This window comes from Macrotis lagotis, chromosome 2, assembly GCF_037893015.1.
Source record: "Macrotis lagotis isolate mMagLag1 chromosome 2, bilby.v1.9.chrom.fasta, whole genome shotgun sequence".
Taxonomy (NCBI): domain Eukaryota; kingdom Metazoa; phylum Chordata; class Mammalia; order Peramelemorphia; family Peramelidae; genus Macrotis; species Macrotis lagotis.
Genome location: NC_133659.1, coordinates 317,246,776 through 317,261,963, shown reverse-complemented (window position 1 = coordinate 317,261,963; position 15,188 = coordinate 317,246,776). Strand labels below are relative to the sequence as shown.

The window sequence follows — 15,188 nt, the reverse complement described above, 5'->3', positions numbered from 1 at the left end:
CAAACAGCATATGTACTTAATGGGGTATAGACATCTGGAGTAAGAAGGGGAGACAGGGGGAAGGGGGGTGATGTGAATGAAGGAGGAGAGGATGGACCATGGGGGGGGGAGTGGTCAGATGTAACACAGTTTCTTTTTTACTTCTTGCAAGGGGCTGGGATTGGAAGGCCTGCCCAGGACCATAGGGCCAGGTGGATTCTGGGCCTAAGGGGTGGTATGGGGGCTCAGGGCTTCTTGGACCCAGGACCAGGGATCTGTCTGCTGCACCACTCAGTGACCCTACAGCAGAGTCAGAGTGAAAGGAGAGAGAAAATAGAGTACATGGTAGTGGAGAAATAAGAAAGGAGGGAGTTGCAATCAGCAATGGCAGTGGCGGAAAAATATGGAAGTAACTTCTGTGATGGACTTATCCTAAAGAATGTGATCCACCCATGACAGAGCTGTTGGTGTTGGAACAAATACTCAAGCACATTTATTATTATTATTATTTGGGGGGGGGGTGTAGGGCAAATGGGGCTGGGTGGCCTGCCTGGGGCCACATAGCAGGGTGATCGTTGGGTGTCTGAGGCCGGATTTGGACCCGGGTGCTCCTGGCTCAAGGGCCAATGCTCTGTCTGCCACCCAGCCACCCCTACTATTATTACTATTTTATTTTATTTTGGGTCTTTTTTTCTTTTTTTTTTTTTTTTTGGTTTTTGCAGTGCAGTGGGGTTCGGGTGGCTTGCATATCACATGGCTGGGTGATTGTTGGGTGTACAGGGCCGGATGTGGGCTCAGGTGCTCGTGGCTCCAGGCCTGGTGCTCCATCCATTGCGCCACTTGGCCATACCTACAATTATTACTGTTATTTTTTTTAATTTTAATTTTTTTCTTTCCCCTTTACTTTATCGCTCAAGAGAGTCTATATTTATGGGGGGAGAGGTATTTCATTTACTCTTAAACAAGAATATTTTATTAATGTATAAAAAGCATTATTTGTACAAAATGAGAATAAATATTAAATTAAAAAATAAAAAAAATAAATAGAATGGCAGAGTAAGTCTGAGGGGCAACTTCAACTGGAGTTAGCATTGTTTTATACTCAAGTGAACAAAGGAAGTCTCCAACCCTAAGTAAGCAAACCACAAGGATGTTTTGAATGAATGAATGAGAGAGAAGGAGGGAGGGAAGGAAAGAAAAGTAGGAGGAAGGATACAATATGAAAGTATTTTACAAACCTCAAAGTGCTATTATTATGATTATTAGTTCTTCCTTCTAGGACCAAGCAACTAAATCTAAACTGTCTTCTATGTGACAAGAAATTAAAAGTATTTACAGCTAGATCCCCATTAATGTGAATAATGAATCCTCCTGAAGTGGTTTCATTATTCAAATTCATACTGAGTATTTCCATTAGACTAGAACCGCAGATCATATTTTACATAATTACAACTTTAATTATATGAAATTAGATATTTATGACCACTTCCAGAAATGGATTATTTGCTATAATTGGGACCTGGCCATTACCTCTAATTGGAATGCAGACATGTTACAGACTTACTATGTACCAAACTCTAGGGTGAGTACTAGGGTTGCAAGTATCAAAGCTGAAACAGTCCCTCTAGAGGAATACTACACTAATGAGAAAAGATTATACCAACAGTGGTTTGGTTTGGAAAGTTAAAAGAATGGTAAATGGAACCCGAACTGAGTAGATTGACAAACCCTTTCAACAATGCCAGTGTTGATTTGATTGTGGCTTCAGGACTGGAAAACAAGGACCTTAGGATGATCCTGAAGGATACCTCGGCAAGAAGGTGGCTATGTAATAAAATGAGACATGGCTGGAACCACATTAGATGTAGTGGACCATGTATGGCGCCAGCCTTCTTGGTGGAAATTCCAAAGACTAAAAAGTTAATTCCACTAGAGTATAATGTCTGGTATAAGCTCCAAGGAGGAAATTTCTCTTTCCGTACCTCAGTTTCCTCATTTGTCCAATGAAGGGGTTTAACTAGATCTCTCAAATTCGGGGAAATCATCGGCAGAAAATTTCATTCTGAGAATGAATGACCTGTGACCAGCAGTACTGAGCAGCTGGATGCCCCCTTGTGATGGAATTGGATTCTATAACTTGGGACTGTGATTCTCTAGCAGCTACTCATCACCATTTGTTGCATTCACCATAAGAAATGGCATTTATAAAATGTTTTAAAGGTTCCAAAATACATGTATATATAAAGGCTTAGGAGAATTGTTTTAGCTACAGGGGCTTCAATCAGTAATTCACTGTCATTCTACTTTTCTCCCTGTTTCCCCTCTTTCCTATATGACCAAGAGTATTAATCTGGCTGGAGAACCAAAGTATAGAGGTATAGTGGGGAAAAAGCACTGATTCTTAAGTTATTTATGGGAACCAGGTTCAAATTCTACCTCTGTGGAATGGTATGTGAATTATTTCACTTCTCAGGACTTCACTTTCCTCTTCTATAAAACAAGGGGATTCAGTTTCCTCTTTTATAAAATAAGTAATTTTGAGATTTCTTCCAACTGCAGACCCTTGGTCCCAGTTGAAAATACCTTGTATTTATGTTATTCTGCATACATTCATATGTGTAATGCTATCTCCTTTTATAGAATATAAAATTCTTGAAAGGAAGGATTATGATCAATTGATGTGGTTTGCTCGGGTCAGAGTATAATATCTTTTCTCAATCTAGACACCATCCTTCTCTTGATATATCCTAGCATCATAATCAGTTTTTGGTGGCTTTCCAATGAAAGCTCTATCATTTAATAAAAGGTGATGTAAAGTTTGCTTGTTTGTTTATTTGTTTATTCATGTTGATTCATTTATTGCTTCATTCGTCAAACCAAAGAATTAGTCTCAGTGTTCCATACCCATCTCACCCCATCTTGATTTATTTTGAAAAATAATGAAACACTCTCTCTCAAACTACAGAGAATATGCTTCTTACTAAGCTTCTTACTTTTTTTGTTACTGAAGACAGTCTTAGCAACTTGTGCCTTAGTTGCTTTTAAACAGATTTTAAAAGTTTTGATGTGTTGGACTTGTTATCCTAATAAATTCTGCCCCCTCCATAGAAACTTCTCATTCCAAAGGAATATAGCTATGCAAAACAAACTCAAGATAATCCCTCCTGCTTCAGGTGATGGGTTTGGGGGAAGTATTGGACTTTGAAGTAAGGAATACCCAGTTTGGATTCTAACTTGAACAGCTTGACTATTTTCAATTTCAGGGAAGCAATGTGATGGAGGATCAGGATTTGTTGGAAATAGGTATCCTTAATTCTGGACACAGGCAAAGAATTCTGCAGGCGATCCAGCTCCTTCCAAAGGTAAGATATGCTTCATCATGCAAATACAAACTGTGTTTGTCTTATGTCTTTAATATAAGAAATTAAATTGTTATAATATCTGTCTTTTGGAGTAAATTTCCAATGAATACAAGTAGATTTATATCCACAAAGAAAAAAAAGGTTACACAAACCACTTCCCAGAAGACCAAATGAAAAATAGTGCCCTAGTGTGCTGAAAGGGTCAATGTAGTTTTTGTAAACTTAAGACTTGAAGACCAGTTCCACCCACTTCCTACCACTTCCCTACCTATCCTATGAGTTGTAATGTAGAAGTTTTCAAAGCTGGTGAATGCCAACCATCCCTTGAAGTACATATGAAAACATATTTTTTTTAACTTTTAACTTGATTTTTTATATTAACAAATAAATTCTCTCACCTTCCCATCTCCCCTGTCTTCTAAGAGAGCTAAAATTCTTATAATAAATATGCAAAGTTAAGCAAAACATTTTTCTGAAATGACCATAAATGTGTGTATGTATCTTATTTTGACCTCTGAGTTTATCAGAGATAGAATACTTCATCATGAATTTTCTAGAATTATGGCTAGTCATTGCATTAATCAAAAGTTCTTAAGGCTTTCAAAGTTGTTTATTTTCATATTATCATTGTTATTGTATAAATTGTCCTACTCTACAAATTTTCATACATATCTTCCCAGGTTTCTCTAGAACCTCTTCTCTTTGATAATAGGTTTTTATAGTCCAGTATCTGATCTTACTGATTTCTATTGAACTTGATTATTGTGGCATCATTAACAATGGCAGAATTCTATGAAGGCTTATTAGTAGTAGTAGTATTTTATTATTATTATTATTATTATTATTATCTTCTTGCTTTATCTGACTTTAGGGATGGGTATAGGATCATTCAAACACTCAAATCGCAGAAACAAAAATCTGCAAGCTTCAGCAATATCCATGATTAACCTAAACTGTACCAGATGAAATATGTCTGACGGCTCTCAAGATTGCTCATTCTGTACTGGTATATGGACAAGAGGAGGGAGACCTAGGGTCAGTGAATAGCAGACCCACCACCTCACCTGACTACTACCACTGCAAGTCCTATGGTGCCATGCAAACAGTCCCCAAACTCAGGTCTTTTTTGATTCTACCTTAGGTCACTCTCCTTAATGGACTTAACGTCTTTCTTATTCTCAGACTGTTAACCATTGATGGAGCATACCAAGTATCTTTTGTACCCAGGGAAAATGTACCTGTGGCAAGAAACATGATATTTTCACTCAAATGTGCTGCTGAGGTGCTCACCATAGGAGGTTGGGCAACACGAAAAGGACTCATCTATGGAGCAGATGTCAAGGGAAAGAAGCTGCCATCTGGTAGCTTCTTATTTTAACAAATTATTCTTGCTAACTAGGTGCTAAGCTCAGGAAATTTGACAGTGCTGATGGCCTGCAAGTCTGTCAACAAACTTGAAATTTTGGTGCTCTGGGAAGAAGTTCCTATTGCCTCCCTCCTCAGATGCATCTCAAGATCCTAAAACCCACCAGGGAAGACTCAATATTCCTAACCTCCACACTTATACCCCATGTATTCTCTAATCCCTTACCAAAAACCATGTCCCCTATACACCCAAATGACTTTTCTTCCTTTTTTAAATTATTTTTTAAAATCATCAAGTATTGGGGCACCCAGGTGGCGCAGTGGATAGAGCACCAGCCCTGGAGTCAGGAATACCTGAGTTCAAATCCAGTCTCAGACATTTAATAATTACCTAGCTGGGTGTCCTTAGGCAAGCCACTTAACCCCATTGCCTTGCAAAAAAACCCCAAATTTAAAAAAACAGGAAGAAAATCATCAAGTATTTCTTTTTTCTCATTCTTAGCCCCATTGGGAAAAAAATCTAATCAAATCTAAATCATTGGGACAGATATGCTGAATCAAGAAAAAATCACTCCTTTGGCCATGTCTAAAAACTTGTGCCTCATCTTTAAATCTAGTCCCTCTCTCCTCTATAAGTGGAGTAATTAACATGTTTTATAATTTTTACTCTAATTAGTATTCTTAAGGTGTTCAAAACTGTCCAGCCTTACGATAAAGTTATTGCCCCTTTAAAAAATTAAATTCTTTGAATTTTCAAGCTTTTTTTTTCCACTCCAATTCCCAAGCATTGGGGGAAAAAATCAAATAAAATCAAAACTGTTTTTCAACAAATATGAATGGTAAAGAAAAACAAATACCCACATTGACATAGCTTAAAATGTGTCTCATTCTACATATCCTCATCTATCACAAGACAGATAGCATTTTTCTTCTGATCATAGTTCTTACAGTCTTTCAAAATGTTTTTCAATAGTCATCACCTGTTCCCTTCGAAGCCTAGTGATCATTCTACCAGGCTAGTTTCCATCTATTTCAAAGTCATGTATGTCTGTCTCATGCCTACTGCTGAAGTCACTAAAAATCTTCCCTTCATTCTCATAGAACTGCATATCAGGGGAGAAGAGTGCACTGGTAAACTTCTCGTGCAAGCATGTCTTTTCCTTGGGACTGCTGAGCAATGGGGAAAAAAATCCCTGGGCCTTGCTATCTATACCACCATTGAACTTTCTTTTGTTTCCATCCCCCAAAGAACTGTGAGTTTCTTGAGAGCAGAGGCAGTTTCCCTTTTCCTCTGTGTGTCCACAGAGATAAGGATAGGGTTTGATTCACAGCAAGCATTAAAATATTTCTTTCTTAGAGCCATTCAATCTGATGATGGGATGACAATTTGAATGAACTCTCTAAATTCTGTGATTCATGAGATTTGTCATCTAATCTCTCCAGTTAATCCAGTGAGTTCAGAATAAAATAATTTTCATTTTCTTTGAAGAATAAAGCTCTATTAGTAAAATATAACCATATAATGACTAGAACCTGAGAGATATCAGAAATAGAAATGCCATTCTGAATTAAATTAAAATAAAAAAACAAGAAGGACCAATGGTCAAAAACAGAGCAATTAAGATTTTCCCTTGCCATTAGCTTTAAAAAATTATTTCTGAATAAATCTCTTGACGGTCTCAGAGTTAGGGTACAATTTAAAATAGAACAGGATCTCAGCCATGTGCTGTTTAATATTTTTATCAATTCCTTGGATAAAGGTAGAGATGGCATAGTCATCAGATGTCATCGGATGACACAAAATGGGAGGACTACCAGGAACCAAAAAAAGATCTGAATAGACTAGACCATTAAATCAAACTGAATTAGATGAAATGTAATAGGGATGAACAGAACTTGGGTTCAAGAAATTACATTTTACAAGGAGATGAAGGTAGATACATGATGAAACAGAAACCTTTCTAAAATTGATCTAGATGATGAAGTGAACTACAAACATAGTGTGAATCAAGCCCAGCAGTCAAAGTGTCTGCTCAAGAAGGTGAAGTTCCTCTAAATATCTGGCTCAGTACAGAATAGGTCTAGGTAGATTCTACCTTGTTACTTTAAGCAAAAGCTTGATGGCCTCACTCATTAGGTGTGTTGTGGAGGGTATCTTTTTGTTCAGGAATAGACTCAATTAGATCATCATTGAGGTCTTTTCCCACTCTGAAATTCTATTATTCATTGATTGAACCTTCCATGAGTATCACCTTTGACTAGCCTACCTCTGAGTTTCCTATAGACCAGAGATGTCCCACACATAGAAACTGAGTCCACTAACCTCTACCTAAGAATCTTTTAGGCTCATATTGACTTGGAAGTTGATATATTGACATTGCCTGTGTTCTATTGTGTTTTTATTTATTTTATTAAGTATTTCCCAATTACATTTTAATCTGATTCAGTCTCCATGCAAGAGTATTGTGGAGAGTGTGGACCCCAGTCTTATTTTGACCTTTCCTGTATACAGTAACAGTTGACTTTGAAAGTACATAGAAAAAAATGTTGGTGATCTCATTCACTTTGGGCAAAACCTTTTCTAACTGCTCTTGGTAGCTATATATAGTCTGATAAGCAGGACCAGACTCATCCTTTAGCTTAACTCACTAAGTATTTGGCTCTTCCATGTACAAAGTAAGCTATTACATAATGCTGAGGCTGTTGAGGCAAAGAGCATTTATCTCACTCTCTCTCTCTATTCTTGCTCTTTCTCTCTCTCTCCCTCTCTCTGACCATCTCCTTACTTCCCTCTCCCTCTCTCTTTCCCTTCCTTAATTCCTTCCCCCTACCTTTCCTCTCAGTCTTTCTCTCTCTCCTTCACCCAAGGAGTTCAAACTAAACTCATAAGCCCATAAGATAGTATTTAACCCTCTTACATTTTCTGTAACACTTGACCAGAGAAAAGAAATGGAAGTAAAAGATGATATGGGTTGACTTATGCCTTGACTTGACTTGATATCCATAGCTAATTACTCTCTACTTCCACTTTACTTGTCTCATGATAGGAATCAGAGAAAACTTAGAGATTGATGAACAAATTAATTTCCTATAGATATTAGTTCATGCTTTTTTTCTGTCACTAGAAAGTAAAACCTATTAGGATGATTGCGTTGTAAGTGGAGAAAAGGGAAGAGATGGAAGAGATGGTATAGATGTAAAATCAACAAGATTTTGTAACTAATTGAATAGAGGGCTGATGAAGAGTCAGTGAAGCATCAACAATAACTCAAGAACTGGGGACTTGGGTGACTGAAAGGGTAGAACTTCCCTCCACAGAAATAGGAAGGTAAGGAGCAAGAATCATTTTTAGGAGAAGGAGAATCAGTTTTGTTTTGGATGTGTTGAGTTTGAAGCATCTACGAAACCTTTAAGTTTATTGAAATGATGAAGCTCAGGAAAGAGAGAGCAAAGGATAAATGGATCTGTTAATGAAGTGAAAAGAAATTCTTGTTGAAGAGAGAAGAGAGCAGAGAGCAGAGAAGTAGAAAGGAAGAGAGGGGAAAAGAAAAGGGAGAGAAGAGAGAAAAGGAGAATAGAAGAGGAGAGGGGAGGAGAGGGGAAGGGAAGGGAAGGGAAGGGAAAGGAAGGGAAGGGAAGGGAAGGGAAGGGAAGGGAAGGGAAGGGAAGGGAAGGGAAGGGAAGGGAAGGGAAGGGAAGGGAAGGGAAGGGAAGGGAAGGGAAGGGAAGGGAAGGGAAGGGAAGGGAAGGGAAGGGAAGGGAAGGGAAAGAGAAAGAGAAGGCTTAGCCTACACCTCTAGCCTTAGGATAAAGTAATATTTGGGGAAATAGTGAAGAGTAAATCTCCAGGAGGATAGAGCAGTCATCATAGTCAGATGCTTCAGTGAGGCCAAGAAACATGAAGACTAATAAAAGGCCATTGGATTTTTATATCAAAAGATCACTGGGGGCAGCTAGGTGGCTCAGTGGATAGAGTACCGACCCTGAAGTCAGGAGTACCTGGGTTCAAATCCGGCCTCAGAAACTTAATAATTACCTAGCTGTGTGGCTTGGGCAAGCCACTTAACCCTGTTTGCCTTGCAAAAAAAAATCCTAAAAAACAATCACTGATCACAAGATAATCCTGGAGAGGGAAGTTTCAGTTGAGTGATGAAAGTGAAAGACATTATGTGGCTTGAGAGTTGAATGAAAGGAGAAAGCGTAGGAGCAGCTTCTGTAGACAATTGGAATTGGGCTGTGAAAATGGGGAGAAAAAAGAATAGTACCTTGAGAAGAATGCAGGGTAAAGTAAAAGTTTTGTCTTTTTTTAATAATGAGAAGATTTTGGTATATTTAAATGAGCCAAGGAAATAGGCAAGGAGAATTGAAAAATCAGGGAGAGATATGATTAGAGGGGCATTCTCCTGGATGAGGTGAGAGGGAAGGGAGTCAAAGACATAGTAGACAGTGCTGACAGGGAGGAGAGCTACCTCATTCTATGAGACTAATACAAAAGAAGAGTTTGAAGAATGATTCTGGGTTGTTTTTAAGTATGCCATTATAAAGAAGGTGGCAGGTCAGCTAGGTGGCACAGGGAATAGAGCGCTGACCCTGGAGTCAGGAGGACACCGACCTCAGACACAAAATAATTACCTAGCACCGTGGCCTTGGGCAAGTCACTTAAATTCATTACCTTGCAAAAAACCAAAAAAACAAAAAAGAAGGTGGAGAACCTCAATTTGGGGCAGGGGAGAATGATTTGAGGTCATCCACTAAGGGGGCTGGTATAATTGGCTTGGAAGAAGAGAAGACCAACTTTAGAAGAGCTTCTGTGGGGAGTATTATAAATCCATCACAGAAGAGCAAAGTGATGCAGCGGTGAGGACCCAGTTGAGATTGGTATCTGTAGAGGAGTCAGTCACCATGGTTATGTGATTTCCCCCCGGGGCATTCATCAACATGAGAGTAGAGCAGAGAAGGTAGATGGTGAGAGTTCCCATGCCCTGAGATGGGGTAAAGAAGGACAATATGACAAAAAATGAAAGGTATTTAAGAAGCTTGGATAAGCTAAAACGAAGACCCCAAAAGTGGAGTGATATGGTCAAAGTGATAGGATCTTAATAAATGTCAGTTAGAATTGGATCCTTCACAAACTTTTTTGTTTTGTGGGGGTTTTTGTTTTTTTTTTTTGTTTGTTGTTTTTTTGCAAGGCAGTGGGTTTAAGTAAGTTGTCTAAGGTCATACAGCTAGGTAATTATTATTAGGTGTCTGAGACCAAATTTGAACTCAGGTCTCTTTGACCCCAGGGTCCATGCTCTATCCACTGTGCCAACTAGCTTCCCTTACTGTTTTTTTCTTAAATCTTATACTTTTTCCTTTCTGCCAAATCAGAGGAATAATATATACATGTCAGATTACTATTTCCTACTTCATGGAACTTTTTAAAGGAGCAAATAAAATAAGGGAAATAAAGCACCTTGTATCCATAAGCAATACATCAATTATATCAAGATAAAATATTCTAAAATTATTATTTTAGTAATATATTAAAGATCTAGATTTCAATGCTATTGGAGCTCCCAGTATTGGCATTTCTTCGCTATTTAATAGACTGTAATACACCAGAAATTATTCTTAGAGATTTTCATGAGATTCAGAACCTAACAAGACCTGCCCAGGGCATTTGTTCAGTGCCTTCATTGCGCTTAGCACTGTTCTAAGTGCAGGAGAAACAAAGCTAGAAATAGATGGGAAACAGAGTGGGGTTTGTGGGAAAGAAAAAAAAATCCAGTTTGACTGGAACATATAATTCATGAAGGAAAAGAATATAGAATAAGCCTGGAAGGGTAAGTTGTAGCCATTAGGTTGTAATGGCTTTAAATTTCAATCCATTTAACCATTTAAATGCCTAGAAATAATACGGGACCACTGAGGATTTATTGGTAGAGCAGTAATATGAAGGCATCTAGGTGAGAGAGCACATAAAGCTCCAGGCTTGGAGTCAGGAAGACTCATATTCCTGGGCTCATATCTGTTCTCAGCTGCTTACTAGCTGTGTGACCCTGGGCAAGTCACTTAACCCTATTTGCCTCAGTTTCCTCATTTATTAAAATGAAATGGAGAAAGAAATGACAAACCACTCTGTTATTTCTGCCAAAAAAAACAACCTTTAAAGAGTCACAGATTCAGACACAACTGAAGCAACTAAATAATAACTTAATAAACTAAGGTATGATCCATGGTTTAGAGAAATCACTTTGGCAGCATTGTAGAAGATAGATTGGAGAGGAGGAGGAGGACTTGAAACCCCCCAATTAGAGGGCTAATGCTCTGTGAGAGGTGGTAAGGGCCTGAATTAGAGAGATTGTAATAAATGCAGACAGGATATGGGTGGAAGGATGTTTGTAAAGGTATAATCAACAAGTCTTGTGTTTGTGGGATGAGAGAAAAAAATGATTCAGTTAATAAGTATGAGGTAAAACTTGAGCTCACGTCTTATCTCTAATTCCAGCCCTTTCCTTACTGTACTATTCTTTACCAATACTAGTGATAAACAGTATTTTTACACTCTAGGAGCTCTGAGAGTCTAGTACCTCCTGAGCCATGATGAAAAATGTATGAATGAATCAATTGTGTCTCCATGACGGGAAACAGTACAATGAGAACAATACAGAATTTATTAAGTCAAAATGAAAAGACAATGCAAAGTTGCCTAACACATCCAGAAGTATATGAGGTATATATATATATAAAAATATAAAATACTGTTCCTCAGAAGGACTAACCTGGGTCTTTTGATGCCTTCCTCAATAAGGGTTTCCATCCTCAGCCAGTTAATGATGTGACTGTATTTCATCTTCTAGTATGAGATGAACAGAATGGATCTTCTTGTTTATGACATTTGAACCTTAGAACATTTGTGCTTATCATCTTTCATAAGAAATAATTCCATTTCTGCTACTTAGAATCCATGAATTCACATATTAGAGTTGGAAATTTGTGGAAGCCTTTATCAAGGACCATAGGCACATAATTTGGAAATTTTATTTCAACATTAATTGACTAACACGATAGAATCCTTGCTTAATGCTGCATTTTCCATTCTGTTACGGGTTCCAAAGAGAAAAGTTGGGTCCTTTGGTAATTAGCATTTCCTGCAATGTGATCCTTTCTTAGCATTGAAAATGTCCCCCTTTGGGTACATCTGCAATCAATGTTGAGAAGTGATACTCCTAGAACTTTTGTCTACTTTCATTGAAATTATAATCATTTTTTCTTGACATGTTCTCTATCATATCACTAATGTGCATGGGTGTTTAGTCATTGTGAAGAAAGTAAAGGAGTGAATGAATGGGGGAGTGATTAATGGAAGAATGAATGACAGAGATAATGAATAAGAGAGTGAATAAATGAGAGGATACATGAATGAGTGAATGAATAAGTGAATGTATGGCTGAACAAGTAAACAAATGATTAAATAAAAGAAGGAATGAATGATTGGAAAAAATGAGTGAAGTAAACAAATTGATACACGTGTATGGATGAGGGGAGGTCAATGGTTAAATGAATATGTGAAATAATGAGTATGTGAATGAATGAAAATATATGAATACATGAATGAGAGTAAATGGATGAGTGACCAAATGAATGAGTGAATGAGTAAGTGAATGTATAAGTGAATGGGTGAAAGAATGAATGTGTAAAAAGGGCATGAATGAATGATTCAAAGGAAAGTAGAAGACAAATGGCTGAACAAGTGAAACCATGAATGAATTAGTAATTGAAAGTATTAATGTAAATGAATGAGAGTAGATGAGTAAATGAATAGGATAAAGTAAATGAATGAATGAAACAATGAGTAAGTGAATTAAAAGATGAACACATACTCAAATTAGAGGGAAAAACATCCATTAATTTTCACTCACTGCCTTGTCATGTTTCAATTGTCCTGAATGCTCCTCTTGCTTTCTAAGGGCCTAATTTGTTCCCTTTTCCTCTTTCAAAGAAAGCAAATCTATAAAAGTAACAGGAGTAAATCACATATATTGTCCTGGCTGAGAAATAGTGAGTGTAGGCCAATTTTTTTTCCCTTTCTTTTCAGCTCAGGATCAGTAAAGTCCAAAAGACATAGTTAAATGCTCAGAGACTTAAGTGCTAGTCTTTTTCATATTTAGTTTAGTGACCTTGAGCAGTTCACTTTACGTTGATAGTGACTCAATGGCCTTAGCTGAAAAGAGAAGGAAGCCACAATGGCCAATCCCAAAGATCATCCTGTGATTCTAAAGCAAGCCTTTAATTGTGTTCCTCTGAGTATTGAAATGATTAGAACTGGTCTGGTAGCTCTGAAAGCCTTTCACGACCTGGCCCCAAACATTTTTTTTGAGTTTCATTATACATTACTCCCCCTGTTATATTATCATCCAGTCAAACTAGCCTTCTTCGTATTCTGTACCCATCCTCTCCTGTGCCTTTGGCATACTTACTCCCCATCCCATTCTCACAGAATCCCTCTCTTTCTTAAATGTTCAGTGCAATCCCTGCCTTTTCCATGGAGCTTTGTGCATTCTCCTTTCACTAGTAATGTATCCATCTCTACCTTGTGTTCAATGAGTTTCTATTGGCATAAAAACCCACTGTTATATCTTGCTCTAAGAACTGCAATTACATGAATATCATCATTGCCTCTGAAAAGGGTGGATCGATTATACCACTTAACAGACAATAAGTCCCTTCCCTTGCTGCCAGTATGATGAGTATGTTGCCTTCTCTTAGGATGTAGGTTACTTGGGTGCAGAGACCGTCTTAACTCTCTTTTGTGTGTGTGTGTGTGTGTGTGTGTGTGCCATGCTTGCTATTTATAATTTTGAAAGATTCATTTGTTTTGTCTTATCTTTGTGGGATAACAGAATTAAGCCATTTGCCCAAGGTCACACAGCTAGGAAGTATCAATACTTCCTAGCTGTGTGACCTTGGGCAAGTCACTTGATTGCCTCACATCCAGGGTCATCTCCAGGCATCCTGATTCATATCTGGCTCCTGGACCCAGATGGCTCTGAAGGAGAAAGTGAGTCTGGTTTCCTTGTATAATGCCCCCTTCAATCAAATCCAATTCATGTACTTGTTATGGCATCATCTCTCTGATGTCATGGTCCTCTTTGAGAATGAAAGACATTCCCCATTCATGGTACAGAGTAAATATTCAATAAATGCTTATTTTTTAATCAGTTGATTTATTCCCTAACCAAGATTTTTTTTTCCTATGGCCAGTCAGGACTTAGGGATGACAGTCTTGCTCAAAACATGCATATAGAATTGTGTATGGTTTGGGAGTCAGATTTAAGAAGGGCTTCGAAAAACTGGTCAGTGTCTACAAGAGGATAATGAAGGTCCTGCAAGGCAAAATTCAAGTGATGAAATTGGGACATTTGGATTCAGAGAATCTAAAACCTAGGATGAGATAGCTTTGTTTAGAATTATTACATGAAGAAGAGAGCAGATTTTTTTCAGCTTGGCCAAGAGAACCAGAACAAGCTACAATGGGTGGAAGATGCAGTACCAAAGACCATGTTGTGGTGTAATGAAAACCTTCCAAAAGCTGAGAGGGCCCCATTGACAAGTAGGAGACTTCCCATCACGATAAGTTAGAGCAGAAGACATACAGCTTGTATATTCTTGTCCTGGAATCAAAGACAACAAAGCATTCTATTGAGTGAGGGAATTGCTAATTATTAGATTTTCTCACAATGTATAGATTTGACTATGTCATTTCCCAGACTCAGTAAATTGCACATCAGCTCAAGGATCAAATATAAACTCCACCATCTAGAATTTAACACACTCTTCCACTTATCCCCAATTGACCTATGCAGATTGATTATACATAACTCACATTTATATGTTCTACTATCTATAATCATTGTTCCTCATTGCAAGAAACTGCATCTCCTGCCTTTGCACTCCTGTGTTCCTCCTCCTGGAATGTACTCTTCATCTTCATCTCTTCAAACCCCTCATTTCCTTCAAAATTTACACAAACACCACCTTTTACTGAGGGCTTTTCTAATCCCCTCAGTTTATAATCTTTCCTCCCCAAGATTACACTCCTTCTATTTTTACATATGCATAAATATGGGTTTGAGCTCATGATGGCTTAAGACATGGGAATGTTCAGTTTTCAGTGTGAATATTAACACTTCATAAGTCAGTAAACACTTCCAGTAAGGGATTGATTTTGGTGATTGTCAGATTTAAGGAAGTGATAGAAAACAATGTTAGTAATGCAGATTAAATTTAATGTCACTTATGTATTTCCCCCCTAATTTGTTCATCTTTGAAAAGCTCACTGCTATTTACTATATAATGTGTATATTTCTGAACCCTCTTCCCATATCATGTAAGTTGCCATAGTTCCCCCATTCCAGATAATATGTCATTCAATAAATGTTTACTGAAGGATTCACCAGAGGCATAGAATCATTAAATGACCTCAGATATCATGGATTC

At 37.8% G+C, this 15,188-nt stretch overlaps 1 protein-coding gene across 2 annotated transcripts in view; it reads left to right on the top strand.

Annotated features, from left to right (window-relative positions):
• Window positions 1-15,188, top strand: part of ANKS1B (ankyrin repeat and sterile alpha motif domain containing 1B) — a 1,440,110-nt gene that overhangs the window by 1,026,147 nt on the left and 398,775 nt on the right. For both annotated transcript variants that reach the window (XM_074226655.1, XM_074226653.1), the window contains one exon: window positions 3,243-3,341. In XM_074226655.1, coding sequence (XP_074082756.1) covers window positions 3,243-3,341 — 99 coding nt within the window. The remainder of the gene's footprint in view (window positions 1-3,242; window positions 3,342-15,188) is intronic.